We start from the raw sequence: 16,055 nt of genomic DNA, 5'->3' as shown, positions 1-16,055 counted from the left end.
ACTACAATGAGATACCACCTCACACCTGTTAGAATAGCTATTATCAAGACAAGTAATAAGTGTTGGAGAGGTTGTGGAGAAAAGGGAACTCTCATTCACTACTAGTGGGAATAGAAACTGGTACAGCCACTATGGAAAACAGTATGGAAGTTCCCCCAAAAATTAAGAATAGAGTTACCGCCCTAGCTGGTTTGGCTCAGTGGTTAAAGTGTCGGCCCTGGGACTGAAGGGTCCTGGGTTCGATTTGGGTCAAGGGCACGTACCTCAGTTGCAGACTCAATCCCCGGCCCCGGGTGGGAGGCAGCCAATCAATGACTCTACATTGATGTTTCTCTCTCTTTCTCTCTCCCTTCTACTCTCTCTCTCTGAAAAGCACTGGAAAAAATATCCTCAGGTGAAGATTAAAAAAAAAAGAACAAGCACAGAGTTACCATATGACCCAGCAACCCCTCTTCTGGGCGTCCACCCAAAAAACTTGATTTATTCTAAAAGATATATGTACACCCATGTTCACTGTAGCATATTCACGATGGTGAAGATATAGAGACAACTGAAGTGTCCTTTGACAGATGACTGGAAAAAGAAGATGTACATATATACAAAGGAATACTACTCAGCCATAAGAAAAGATGAAATACTGCCATTTCTGACAACATGGATGGATCTTGAGAATATCATGATAAGTGAAATAAGTCAGACAGAGAAAGTTAAGAACTATATGACTTCCCTCATATGTGGGATATAAAACTGAAAGCAACAAACAAACAAACAAGACAAACAAAACTCATAGACACAGATAACAGTGTGGTGGTTACCAGAAAAAAGAGTGGTGGGAGGGTAGTAAAGGGTAGAGGGAGTCGGTTATACGGTGATGGAAAAAGACTAGACTTTGGTGGTGAGCACACAATGCAATATACAGATGATGTATTAGAATTGAACATTTGAAATCTATATCATTTTATTAACCAATTCACCCCAATAAATTTAATTAAAATTTTTTTTAATTCTTGAGGTCTCAAAATAATTTTTTTTTTATGTGGGAAATACTGATATTTATTATGTTAGGAACTAAAATTGAGAAAATCTGTTAACTCATCTAAAACTAATAGCCTCATTAGAGAGTAACACAGAATTTAAAAAAAATATTTTTATTGATTTTTAGAGAGAGAGGAAGGGAGAAGGAGAAACAGCCATTTAAGAGTGGAACATCAATCCCCCCACTGGGGATTGAACTCACAACCCAGGCATGTGTCCTGACCAGGAATTGAACTAGCAACCTTTTTGGTGCTCAGGATGATGCACAACAAACTGAGCCACAGAGGGCCAGGGCTAACACAGAATATTTTATAAAATCCTGTGTGTGTGTGTGTATATATATATATATATATACACACACACACACACACACACACATAGTGAGAAGAATGGCACTGTTCTACCTCTTTGCAAAATCTCTAATATCTGGTTTAAGAAAAGACAGCTGTATTCTCATTATCTGCTTTTCCATTCAATCTTAATATATCAAATGTAGCCTCTGGAAAACTCTACTGTACACTTATAAGAGAATATAAATGAAAACGGTGAATAATGTCTTGGTATTAATATGAATATAGTGAACTCAAAAACCTTGAAAGTGCTTCAGGGACCCCCAGGGTCCTCTGATCACATTTTGAGAGGCAGCGGTTTGGCAGATCTGAGAATGAATGCCATTTTAACCACTTTCTGGGTGTATAACCCTGAACAAATCACTTAACTTCTCTGATCTTTAGTTTTCCTCATCAATTGTTAGGGAGTATGAAACCTACGCAGTAGGACTGTTGTAAGGACTAGAGATAATATTGGTATGTTTAGCACAGTGCCTAGCACAAAGGAACTGTCTGATAATAAGTTAATTATTATAATAAAATCGTTATTTTTTCCCTACTTTTACCCCAGCTTTCAATATTTTCTGTTTCCCACAAACTTTAAAGATGTTCTTACCTATTTATGTAAGCAGCCAACTGTTTTGGAGATTTCTTAACCTGAAAAATTAAAATAGATAGTTGCAGCATATTTAAGTTTTTTAATAAAGCTATATAAACTTTATGATTGATATTAACAAATCTGTGATTCAACAATTAAGTTTTTCAGATTAAAGTTTTTTTCAGTTTTAATGCTCTATCTCAATCATTAGTTACAACAACATCTCCTATTTTCCATGCCACTAGTAACATATTAAAGGGTACTTAATAAGTTGAATTTTAATGTGATTTAAAAGAAATTATATCAATGCTCATATGCCTTGCAATGGTGAACAAAAAGCACCTCTATGATTCCTCTTTAATATTAAAGTATTAGAATTATATCCTATCAAACCAGTATACTGGACAAAAAGTTTTTAGCTTTCAGAATATAAAGTTTTCAATATTTTATTAATTCTACTTAATTATGGCACGTTAAGCAGAATTAGTACCTCTGTTCTTTAAATAATTTAACCAGACCTATCCATAGACCTAACAGTTTAAATTACCTGTGATGAAACAAAAGACTGTCTCCCCCAAATTCAAGTTGAAATCCTAACCCCCAGTGATGATATTAGGAGGTAGGGCTTTGGGGAGGTGACTGGGTCATGAATGAGATTAGTGCTCTTACAGAAGAGACCCCAGAGAGCTCTCTCACTCCTTCCACCATGCTAAGACATAGCGAGAAGACAGCCATTTATGAAGCAGGAAGTGGGCCCTCACCAGACACCAAGTCTGCCTGGACCTTGATCTTGAGCTTCCCAGCCTCTAGAACTGTGAGAAATAAGTTTCCGTTGTCTGAAGCCACCCAGTCTATGGTATTCTGTTATGGTATTCTTAGCCTGAATAGATTAAGATACTGTCTTACCTGTTACCTAGAAACCATGGACTTACCTCCTTCATGTTCTTATTAGTAAAATTAGAGATCCTTTTTCTAGGAAGATCAATGGAATGATCCTCAATATTATTATAAAAGTTCCGTTTTTTAACATTGTGGGTTTCAGATGCCATAATCTCTTAAATACCTAGACAACAAAATAAAAATAATAAATGGAAAATACAAAAAGCAAAAGAGCCTGATCATTTCCTTAATACACATATAAAACTACAACAACAGCTCCTCACCATATAAAAAAGGCTTATGAGTAAAGCAGGGAACACATTCTAATTTATAAATTTTTAAAAACCTTAAATACAGAGGAAGCACAGACAGGGCATTTCAGGAAACTAAGGCTCTTTCTGTTCTCATTCTTTTTAGTTGCCACCAGTAAACAATAACATGGCATGTATTTTGGGTCAACATAAAATGTCAATCTCCCAATTTTCCATTATCACTAGCCATATATTAAATTTAAATTTACAGGTCATGAAATGAGGTCTATATGTATAATAGTAATATTTATGGCATCTAATTCTACAGAAGCCTAAAGTTTTAGAACAAAATTACATATACCACCACAAGCAGCCAGAAGAACCAAAGTCAAACTATATATATCTGACTTGCTTATTCCAAATCCTTACATTTTTCTTTCATTCTTGCAGCTAGCTCTCCAAAGCTTTCTTCTACCTTTGAAAAAATAATCTACACTCTCCTATTCCTCCAATTATATCTGATCCATGAACAGCCCTTCCACCTGTACCCCCAGGTTAAGAAACCTCTCAGGTGAGACTTTTAAAAAAGTAACTAACTACAGCAATACAATAAGCACTGACAGAGGGCCACCCATGTGAGTGAGCAAAGCTTCACTAAGGAGAGTCTTAAAGGACAAACAGCATGTGAAGAATTGAAAGGCATGAAGCAACATGGTTTGTTTAGCATTATCTTAAGCAGATGCATGTGCCCGGAGCTTAGGCTAGGGGTAGATAGCAGCAGAGTGAGAAATGAGGCTGGAAGAGATAGGCAGAAGCTAGATCATAAAGGGTCTTGTGTCCACCAGGTAAGCTTTTTATTTTTTCCAATCCTCACCCGGGGATATGCTTATAGATTTTAGAGAGGGGATGAGAGAGAGAGAGAGAGAAACACTGATGTGAGAGAAAACATCAATTGGTTGCCTTCCATACCGGGGATTGAACCTGCAACCTAGGTATGTGCCCACGGCAATCGAACCAACAACCTTTCAGGACAACACTCCAACCAACTGAACAAAACTGGCTAGGGCCTTTTTTTTCTTTTCTTTTTTAAAGGAAGGGAGACATTTAAAGATAGCAGACTAAACATATGCAATTACTTCTACCCTTCCCTGAGACCCCATTACAATGGGGTCCCTGAGACCCCATTTAAAGACATAAAACCCATAAGGACAAAGAAGAGGAAATGATGGCAGCATTTTAGAACCAGTAAAGTATAAGTGATAAATGATGTGGCAGATTTGAGAAAGCCAAATCTTAAACCAGCAGCAAGGAAAGGTGAAAAGCAGAATCCCCCAAAGGTTCAGGAATCAGCAAAACTGAGGATCTCAAGAAGTGAGGATAAAAATGGGCTTAGCCTGGCCGGGTGTGGCTCAGGGGTTGAGCGTCGACCTAGGATCCAGACGATCGAGGTTCGATTCCTGGTCAGGGCACATGCCCGGGTTGTGGGCTCGATCTATTTGTCTCTCTCCCCACCCCTTCCTCTCCCTGAAATCAATAAAGATATATTAAAAAAAAAAAAAAAAAAGGGCTTAAAAACAAGTAGAATGATTGATTACCCATTTAAGACACATGGATCCCTATATACCCTTCTCCATTCCAGTAAAATACTAGAGCTTTATAGTGTAGAAAATGTAAAACAAAGTCTCTGGGATGGGAAACACCAGTCACAAATGAGGGTGAAAGGAACATATTCTAAAGGGGGGTTGGGAATCAACTGAAAGTTTACATACTAAATCTTGAGACGTCTAACCTTTTTTCTACCACTTGCCTCACAGACGCTTGCAGCCAGGCTTATACACTTCAGAAAAGAGTGCAGAAGATCAATCCCAGAGGGAAACACACACATACATACATCCATACATATCTAAAAATATTGACATCAGTGATGGTCAAAGTCCACAAAGAACTGTTTCTTGATTATGGTGGTAGTTACCCAACTGTCAGAACTATGCAATATAATGGGTGAATTTTTATTAGATGTATATTATAACTCAATAAACCTGACTTAAAAAAATCCTTAAGAGATAAGAACAAGCTGGATCCAAAACACAAGTGAGACAAAAAACAAACCGACTAATACCCCTGGAAATTAATTACTATCAGAGTAGACCCTTGTTTCTGTCAAAAGGTATAATCTGATTATTACACAATCTATAAAAAGTCAACTTTTTGGAATCCAACTCATCAATAAACATGAAGTTACCTTTTTCACAAAAGAACCTTGAGAAATAAAAATAATTAGAGAAAGAGGTCTCTAATGTCATTCATATTTTTAAAATAAATAAATATAGAATGATAATCAAAAGCATAATAGTCTAAAGGTGAGGCAATGGTCCTATTTCACTAAGATTATGACATTCCTAAAGCATTAGTATCTGATTTAAGATTTTATAAATTTTAAAAGATACAAAAACAAAGACTACTAAAGAATATCTGTTGGAAAACTAATTTTGAAAGCTTAAAATGGGTGACAATAACAATAATTTCCAATAAAATACTAGCTACCACCATTTTATCACTTAACACAGAACTATAGATGCTTTATATTCAGTATCTCCTTTACATTATAATTTCTGATGCAGAAATTATAATTTCCATTTTATAAATGTATTAGGTTTTAAGAAGTCATTTGCTCTAATGTACCAAAGATGTTTCATGTTTATTTCAGGCCAAACTTTGCCTGATCAGTGGAGGATGAATGATAAAATATCTCATCTCAAGGCTCTGTGTATTTGCTGTCCTCTGTATCTGAGGAACGCTTTCCCCTCATATAGTCTTATGGTTTCTTCCTTAGTGGCTTTCCCTGACCCACACTCTAAAATAGCACCTACCTTCACTCCCCTATCTCCTTACCCTACCCTACCCTACCCTATTTTTCTTGATAATACTTGCCACTACTAGATATATATGTCTTTCTGTTTATCATGTCTTCTCTACTAGAATATAAGCTCCATGAAAGGTAGAACCTTGCTTGTGTTCACTCTTATATTCCCTGGACCTAGAACACCGTCCGACACATACAAAGTGCTCTATATATACATGTTGAATGAATTAGTAACAATTCCATTTTATACTATGTAAAAATGATAATTAGTTGAAACAGCTTTCACCTGTCTTTAGTTCAACCTTTTTTAGTACAAACTACCAGAATCCTTTATCCATAGACTAACCCTGTTTATTACACACACACACAATTTTTAAAGTCTATAGAATTTGAATATTTTTCCTTTAGAAGATAACATTTATTGATAGTCTGTCTCCCTTTTATATGGAAAAATATTCATTTCTTCATAGGTTAAAAGTTTTTTTTTAGCCCGGCCGGGCATGGCTCTGTGGTTGAGCGTCGACCTAGGATCCAGGCGATTGGGGTTCGAGTCCCGGTCAGGGCACATGCCCGGGTTGCGGGCTCGATCAATGGCTCTCTCCTCATTGATGTTTCTATCTCTCTCTCTCCCTCTCCTTTCCTCTCTCTGAAATCAATAAAGATATATTTTTTTTTAAAAAAAGGTTCTTTTAAAGAACATTCAATGTTGCATTTTTTTAAAGAATGAAGGACTTTACATCACCAGAAAAATGCAAGTCAAAACCACAATGAGATACTACTTCACAACCACTAGACCGGCTATAATAAAAACAACAGACAATGAAAAGTGTTGGGAAAGATGTGGAGAAACTAGAACCCTCACACATTACTGTGGGAATAAAAAATGGTACAGTAGCTCTGGAAAACAGTTTGCCAGTTTGTTAAAATGTTAAATACAGATTTACCATACCATCCAGCAATTCTACTCCTACATACTTATTTATGTGAAATGAAAGTTTATGTCCACAGAAGACTTGTAAGCAAATGTTTATAACAAAATTATTCAGAATAGCCAAAAACATGATAGACTCAAATGTCTATCAACTAGTAAATGGATAAACAAATGAGTTACATCAATTTAGAATACTACTCAGTATCAAAAAGGAATGAAGTACTGATACATGCTATAATAAGTATGAACACCATGCTAAGTGAAAAGAGCCAAAAACAAAAGATCACATAATATATGATTCCATTTATATGAAATGCCCACAAAGGTAAAATCTAGAGAGACAGAAGTAGAGCAATGGTTGCCTAGGGCTGGGGTAGGAGTGGGAGTAACTGGAAATGCACACAGTTTCTTTGGGGGGGTGTATTCTAAAATTTGATTGGGCTGGTGATTGCATAATTTTGTATATAATCAGTAAACTGTATATATACTTAAGGTGAATTTTATGGTAAGTTATATTTCAATAAAGTTCAAAAAGGTGAAAATTTTAATGATCAAGTCTCTTTACAAAGGATTTTTACACTATAAATTCTATTTTGCTTTATGCCTTATAAATTTGGTAGTCAGTAACTTTCTTGGGCAATAATATAGGATTATTCTTTCCCCAAGAGCATTTGACAGTGCTACTCAAATAGTTTAAAGCAATTGTTGAGGCTCTTAGGTATTTCCAAAGTGCCATTTGATAATATACAAAAAGAGAATAATCAGAAATAGGATCAAGAGTGGTTGAAGCCTGGTCGACATGGCTCAGCGGTTGAGCATCGACCTAGGATCCAGGAGATCGAGGTTCGATTCCAGGTCAGGGCACATGCCTGGGTTGAGGGCGCCATCCCCAGCAGGGGCTGTGCAGGAGGCAGCCAATCAATGACTCTCATCATTGATGTTTCTATCTCTCTCTCCCTCTCCCCTTCTCTGAAATCAATAAAAATATATTTTAAAAAGAGTGGTTGAAAACACTAATTATAGAAAATAGAAAGAATAATCTTTTAATGAAAAAATAAAAGGAAACAAGGCTTTGAGAGATAAAGCAAGGGTAGGAGATATTAAGAAGAGACCAAAATACTAACTTTATCTATTCTGAACACGGATATATAGTGTGTATTTTCTTAAACAAAGACAATACAGTAATTGCTATGGGTATTTTTTTGAGAAGGTAGAAAAAACAGTGGCATGCCGAAGGAGCAGGAGGGAGAAATTGCCTTTATATAGTAGTCATCTTATACCAGAAAGATGAAAAGGGATGTATTCAGATAATTTACTACAATGGCTGCCAAATCAAGAGATTAAATAGCTCTAAGTGTTCAGCTACTCCCTACCTCCTCCCAGTGAGAAAAGCTCATCATACAGGAATGAAACATGCCTGGACTTCTGTCTCTAATAACTTGTTACTTACAGCTCAAGATCAAATTAAGTTAAGCTTTCTTTTTACATTAATATACTATAGTATATCAATTACTTATATTGTATTTAAGCCTGCAATTTCACTAGGCAATTTCATTCCTCTTCTTGAAAAACAAAGAAAGCATGGTTGTGTACAAAGAATTATAATAATTAATATTTCTGGTATCAGTGGTTCTCCTCCAATCACCACCACCAGAGTCACTCAAACTATTACAAGGGGTATTTATATGGTATTCTTACCAAGATCTTGAGGTTGAAAATTTATAACCACTATCTTATAATAATAAAACACATAAAGGGGTTTTAGAATTTAAAGCTTCAGCCTATTTTTTTCTTTCTTTTTTTAGCTCAGAGAGATCAAGTAAACCTGGGAGTTAATTTGACTCCTCTCTCCTTCCAACCAATCACTAAGTCTTCTTGAATCTTCCTTCAGAGTATTTCCTGGATCCATTCTGACCTTCCCTTTTCCACTGTCAGATTTCCAGTCTCCTCACTTCAAGCCAGTTAGTTAGTGTCCATGTCATTCTACCACATCTTTGTTTTCATTAATTGAATCCAATTAATTCCCAACTAGAGTCAACACTTTCATTTCTGAATAGCCAAATAAGAGTACTATTTTTCTGAGATGTCGAAGGAGGGACAGATGAACATAATCTATGAACTACCTCCCATCCATGCCTCCCTCTATAAGGATAACCTTTTTTTCTCTCTTCTAAGGCCCCACAGGGAATTTACAGGGCTTAAAGACAAATCATTGGTTTCTCTATGAGGCAGCTGCCACACAAAAAATGAAAGGAAAGGATGAATATGGACTTTTTTTCTTCAAGACTTTCAGTGAAGGGGAGAGGAACAGAAGGTAAAAATAAGATATTCTGGGACAATTTTTAAAGCCTGGGGATACTGATTCCTTCCTCCTAAATTCAGCTACTATATTCTCAATAACTGCTTTGGTCATTGTAGCACTTATATTTAATGATGGAATTTGGATTAGGTTAAAAAACAAGGAGATAAAAAGAGAACTGAGAATGCCAAGGTTGATCCAAATGGGATCAGTTTTTACAAAGTACTACGCAAAGGGGAAGAAGGTTCCAAAATAACAGTAGCTTAAAAAGCAGGACAGAAAATGGAATATATAGTATAATCCTGGTTTTAAAATATACATATAAAATCAATCCATTCAAAAAGGCTCTATCAAGACATTAACAGAAGTTATTTATTGCTGGTGGAGTTACAGGTGATTTTTTCCTTCACTTACAGGTTTCTCTATTTTCTACAATGAACATGAATTATTTTCATAATCTGAAGAAATAAATATTTTAATGTAATAAGGTCATTATCTTATAAAAAGAAGCTTAATTATTTAATTCCCTTATAGTAAAAAAGTGAAAAAGGTGTAAATGCCAACACACAGGAGTACCATTTTATAGGAAGAATCTATTTTAACTTTTCCAAAATTAGGGCTACTCCATCCAATTTTCTCAATTCTTGCCTTCTCATCCCATCTAGGACTTAGCTCCCACATACACTTTTATATCTTCGATTTCTCCCTTTGAACTGATTCCTTCCCTTCTGCTTTCAAACGTACTCAGGTTTCCTCTATCAACTCCTATACTCTTTCTCTTCTTCTCTTTCCTGCCAAATTTCTACAATGAATGCTTTCTAGTTTCCATTTTCTCTTTAACCCTTTACAACCTTGCTTTTATTTTGCCCTCTCATCTGAAAAAATTGCATCTTCAAGGTCACTTGAAGCTGTAAGGGAGCCTTTATAGCACTGATGATGCTCATCAAGGTCAGCCAAGCCAACTCTAAAGACTGCTCATTCTTCATCACCATTTAGAATTTTTATCACTTCAATTCCACCCCTCCATGTTTTTGTTCACATGACACAGCACTATCTTGATTTTCCTTGTTCCCTTACTCCCTTTTGGTTCCTTCACCTTCAATAGCTCTTTTCTCTCTAAACTGGAATTGGAAAAATATTCTTTCATGGCTTCAGTCATTGCTCTAGACCTAGTCTCTCTTCTATGTATTCCACTTCCTGACCTGCCATTGCTAGGTCCAAGTCAACACATCTAAAACAAACCTCTTCTGTTTCTCCCAATGTCAAACCAACTAGCTGCCCTTCCTAGCTACATTTTAATTTACTGGCATCAAATTTCTCTCAGACTAGAAACCTGAGAGATAATTTGACTCCTCTCTCCTTCCTTCCAGCCAATCACTAAGTCTTCTTGACTCTTCCTTCAGAATATTTCCTGGATCCATTCTGACCTTCCCCTTTTCACTGTTAGATCTTCAGTTTCATCACTTCAAGCCTAAAGTACTGTTAGAACTATTCAATTTTTCCTGCCACCATCCTGTTCCTGGTCCCTAGAAATCATCCTTTATAATCACTGCCTTTAGTGTTCATGGCAAAAACCTCAAATCTCCAAGTTTCCTACTTAATTTTCCAAATTATGTTTAGAGTATCTAGATAGATTTTAATAGATGTTTTAATCTGTTCAAATAAGTTTGAATATGCTGCACGTTAAACTTTCTTTTATTTTTTTTAGAGAGAGAGAAATATCAATTTGTTGTTCCACTCATTTATGCATTCATTGGTCGATTCTTGTATGTACACTGGCCAGGGATGGAATCCACAACCTTGACATATTGGGATGACGCTCCAACCAACTGAACTACCCAGCCAGGGCTAAACTATTTCTTGAAAATTAATACATTAAAAAGGCTCTGAGAAGGCTGCATACTTTCATTTAACTCGGGAGTCCCACATTTAGCCATCATTCTACTTATTTTTTCATTCTGCCAGATATACATAAAATTTGAAAGATAACAGATGTTCCAAGGAACATAGTTTGTGGAATTGATTTACTACACCAAGACTAAACTATTTATCTAAATGTAGAAAACCTTCATAATCAGGTACCTTACAGTTAGAAATTAATAAATTTGTTTAATTAGAAGGGAAAAAGAACAAAACATCCCCTATTATTTTTTTATATGGAGAGGACAGGAAGTTTTTTGTTGAGGGAGGGTGATTCCATTGCAGTGGTTTTAATCCATAATATTAAAAATAATAGTTAGCCTTTATCAAAAGCTTACAATATGCTCACCATTGGCATTATCACATTATGATCATATTATGCCCCTTTTATAGGTGAGGAAACTGAGGCACAGAAAGATTACATAATTTGCCCAAGGTCAAACAGCAAGAAAGGTGAACCAGGACTGGAACCCAGGCATTCTGTCACCATCGCCTCTACTCTCCACCAATATACTAGACTGCCTGCCTCTCAACTAAGATGAGAGATTAAGGGTAAATGTGTAGATAGATAATACAGGTTTTAACATTTTCTAGCTCATTACTTTTGGCAGGTCCTTTATTCTATCCTGAATCTGTTATTTTAAATGCAAAATGGAAATATGGTTATAAAGATCAAAATGAGATTATAGCCCTAGCTGGTTTGGTGTCAGCCTGCAGACTGAAGGGTCCTGGACTGGATTCTGACCAAGGTCATGAACCTCGATTGCAGGCTCAATCCCTAGCCCCAGTCGGGGCAAACATGGGTGGCCACCAATCAATGTCTCTCTCTCACATCAATGTTTTTCTCTCTCTCTCTTTCTCTCTCTCACCTCCCTTCCACTCTCTCTGAAAAGCAATGGAAAAAAAATATCCTCAGATGCAGATTTAAAAAAAAAAAGAGTACATGTAAGTTATTATTGCTATTATCACTCATAATATTTATATAAAATATAAATATATATAATTCTGGCATTTTGGAAGGCAAATTTGACAACACTGTAGAGCAAGTAAACTATAATTATATCTTGTCAGTTTATAGCAACTGTATAATCTATCATCCAAACCAGGACACATTTGAGAGTGAAAGGAGAGAATATTAAAAATTATGCTGGGTCAATAGGCATAAACTAGGTTTGTTCCAAGCAAATTGAGATGTCTGGTCATCACAGCTCATTTAAAATGTTTACTTTCCTACATTGATTTTAAAATATTTTTTCTATAAAAATTATCAATTACTCAGCAGTAAAGAGAAATGAATTACTAATACACAGACAATATGAGAATAAGTCTCAAACGCACTATTCTGAATGAGAGAAGCCAGACTCAAAAGGCTAAATACTATACAACTTCATTTTTATGACATTCTAGAAAAGGCAAAATTATAGGGAAAGAAAAATATCAATCATTGCCAGAGTCTGGAGGGAAGGTAGGAGTTGACTACAAAGGGATGAGCGGCAACTTTCTGTGGTGAGAAACACGTTCTATATCTTGACTGTGGTAGGGATCACAAAACTGTATGTATGTCAAGACTCATGTAAATGTATATCAATAACCTGACTTTAAAAAACAAGTGCAGAGCACATGTCATTCATGGCTTTTCACCAGACTCCTTGGACACTCAGCCACTCACTTGACAGAACATGGCTCCATTCTTCTTTTCTCCAGGAAATTGGTCTACCTTTCAGTACTGAAAGTTCCAGAAACTTTCCTCAAAGCGTCTGGAATATTTACGTTTTGACTGGTGATTATTAAGGCAGCCCTTCTGGCTTTCTCTTTGTTCTGCTCAATCATGGGGCTCAGTGTGGCCCTGAGGATGGTAGATGCCCTCATGCCCTCTGTGTGCAATGAAGTGGGGTGAGTCCTCTCACTTGGAGGCCAGTGGACATTTAAAGCTTAACCTTTATGCTCCCTATGCCTCTCCCAGCTCTCTGGAAAGCTTTCTGCTCACTATGCAGTAGGTTTCACAACTCACTACCTGGGTGAAAACTTAAAGACTCATCCAACCTTAACGGCTGGTGTAGCTAAAAGATTAGGTCAAACAGACCCATGTTCAAATTTCCACCTTTCCTACTTAACTAGCTTTGTGACCTTGGAAACAGCTGAGCCTCATCTTCCTCATCTATAAAATGTTTGCTTTTACCCTGCCTCCAAAAGAATAAAAAATACTGCTGGCAATAATTTTTTTATTTTTTATTTATTTTTATTGAATTTATTGGAGTGACACTGGTTCATAAAATTATATAGGTTTCAGGTGTACATCATCTACAGATTCTATTGTGTGTTCACCATCCAAAGTAAAGTATCTTTCTGTCATCATGTATCCACACTTCAACCTCTTCTACCTCCCCAACCCCCCTTTCCCTCTGGCAATCATCATACTATGGTCTTTGTCTGAGTTGCTGATTTTTCTTAATTCCTTCACCTTTTTCACCCAGTCACCCAACTCCCCTCCCCTCTGACAGCTGTCAGTCTATTCTCTATATCTATGAGTCTGTTTCTATTTTGTTTGTTAGTTTATTTTGCTCATTAGATTCCACTTATTTCACTTAGCATAAATATTCTCCAGGTCCATTCATGCTGTCGTAAAAGGTACAGTGAGTTCAGGAGTCCCTACCTTTTCCCCTTTTTCTTTTTGTGAAAGCTTTAATGTGGTTAGTTTTTTAAAAACTGTTAAAAAGTGTAAGAATCAGGGAAGTTTAAATACTGGCTGGCTATGTGATTAAGGAGTTGTTTACAACTTTAAAGTTAAACTGTATATAATAAACTGTACACATTTAAAGCATACTTACATATACACTCATTAAACCATTACCATAATCAAGGTAGTGAACCCACCTATCATCTCCAAAAATTTCCTATGCCCCTTTTAAATCCTCACCAACCATTTGATCTACTTTCTGTCTCTATAGAATAGTTTGCATTTTCTAAAATTTTATATTAACAGAATCATGTAGTATATACTCTCTTTTTGGGGGGGAGTAATAGTTTCCTTCACTCAACATAATTATTTTAAGGATCATCCATGCTGTTACATGTATCAACAGTCCACTCCTTTTTGTTGCAGAACACTATCCTATTGTGTGGATATACCACAATTTGTTTATCCATTCACCTGCTGATAGACATTTGGATTGTTTCCAGTTTGGGCAATTACCAATAAAGCTGCTATGAATAGTTATGTACAAATCTTCGCATGAACAAATTTAATTTCTCTTGGGTAAATACCTAGGAGTGGAATGGCTGGGCCATATAGTACGTGTATGTTTAACTTTTTAAGAAAATTGACAAACTTTTTTTTAAAAATCCTCACCTGAGGACATGCTTGGGGGGGGGGGGAGAGAGGGAGGGAGAGAGAGAGAAACATCAATCAGTTGCCTTCTGTACATGTCCTGAACAGGGATCAAACCCACAACCCAGGTATGTGCCCTGACGAGGACTCGATCCAGCAAACTTTTTGGTGCACAGGATGGACTCAGCCAACTGAGCCACTCCGGCCAGGTGAAAATTTACAAACTTTTAAAAGTTGTCATATCACTGTGCATTCCCATCAACAGTGTATGAGTGTAAAGAATTATTATTAGGCCTGGCCGGGAGTGGCTCAGTGGTTAAGCGTTGACCTAGGATCCAGAAGATCGCAGTTCCATTCCTGGTCAGGGACATGCAAGAGGCAGCCAATCAATGATGACTCTCTCATCACTGATGTTTCAACTCTCTCTCTCCCTCTCCCTTCCTCTCTCTGAAATCAATAAAGATATATTTAAAAAATATATATTATTAGCCATTGTCAATGATTTCTTGTGATGTCCTTTTTTTATTTTTAAAATTCAGGTTTATTAAGGTATAAACAACATAGAGCTCACCAATTTTAAATGTATAACTTAAGCTGTTTTCCCATGTGATTGTATCATTTTACATTCTCATTAGCAACATATGAAAGTTCAGTTGCTCCACAGTCTTATCATTGGTGTTATTAATATTTTAATTTTAGCCACTCTAGTGAATACATTTTCATTTAAAATCTAAAAATCATGCACATGCATCATCTATTTCTACTTTGGGTTTCTTTACAGTGGCTCAAGAACTTAATGGTACTCACAAAGCATTATCAGTGCAAAATCCTAAATGGTTATAGTTTTACTTCATTTATCTTTAGCTTTCTTTTTTAAAAAAATATCTTTATTGATTTCAGAGAGAGGAAGGGGGAGGGAGAGAGAGAGAGACAGAAACATCATTGATGAGAGAGTCATTGATCAGCTGCCTCCTGCACACCCCCGACTGGGGATTGAGCCCGCAACCCAGACAACGTGCCCTGACCAGGAATCGAACCTCGATCTCATGGGATCCCAGGTAGATGCTGAACCGCTGAGCCAAGCCCGGCCAGGCTATCTTTAGCTTTCTAACCTACACCAAATTTGATAGGAAGTTTTTGTGTCACTTGCCTTTATCCAGTCTATCCAAGGCATTCCAATTAGTTTTTATAAAGAAAATGCTTTTAAACTCCTGTTTTAAATTGTTTATTTACTATATTGGTAACAACATAAGCTTGGAAAATGTGGCAGAGACGGACAGTTGCCCTCCACATCAGGACTTCTGCCAACAGAAACAGAGAATGACCACTATCAACACCCTTAATAACAGAAGATTTTATATTATCAATTTTTAACTTCAAAAATTTGACAGACAATAAACAATATCATATTTTAGTTTTCTGTTGAAAGATTTACCATGAAATTGTACTTTTCTTACATGATTAAACTGAAAGGACTAAGCAGTATGTTGTAATGGGAAACAAGTCCTAAAGTCAGACCTCCTAGGTTTGAGTCCTGCTTTAACCATTTACTAGTTATGTGATCTTAGGCAAGTTACTTAAGTTCCTATTTTCAGAGTAGTGTTTTGAGAAATAAAATAATC

General features: G+C 36.3%; 1 protein-coding gene across 1 annotated transcript in view; it reads right to left on the bottom strand.

Annotated features, from left to right (window-relative positions):
* The window catches only part of KATNBL1 (katanin regulatory subunit B1 like 1), a 33,084-nt gene that overhangs the window by 9,993 nt on the left and 7,036 nt on the right, over nt 1-16,055 (bottom strand). The window contains exons 2-3 of the mRNA XM_081132778.1: nt 2,895-3,025; nt 1,981-2,021 (exon numbers count right to left, since the gene is read on the bottom strand). Of these exons, the coding sequence (XP_080988904.1) occupies nt 1,981-2,021; nt 2,895-3,011 (158 nt within the window). The 5' untranslated portion in view covers nt 3,012-3,025. The remainder of the gene's footprint in view (nt 1-1,980; nt 2,022-2,894; nt 3,026-16,055) is intronic.

Source organism: Miniopterus schreibersii (assembly GCF_964146895.1).
Source record: "Miniopterus schreibersii genome assembly, chromosome: 1".
NCBI classification, from domain to species: Eukaryota; Metazoa; Chordata; class Mammalia; order Chiroptera; family Miniopteridae; genus Miniopterus; species Miniopterus schreibersii.
The sequence above is the reverse complement of the archived record's forward strand: the minus strand, read 5'-3'. Positions and strand labels throughout refer to the sequence as shown.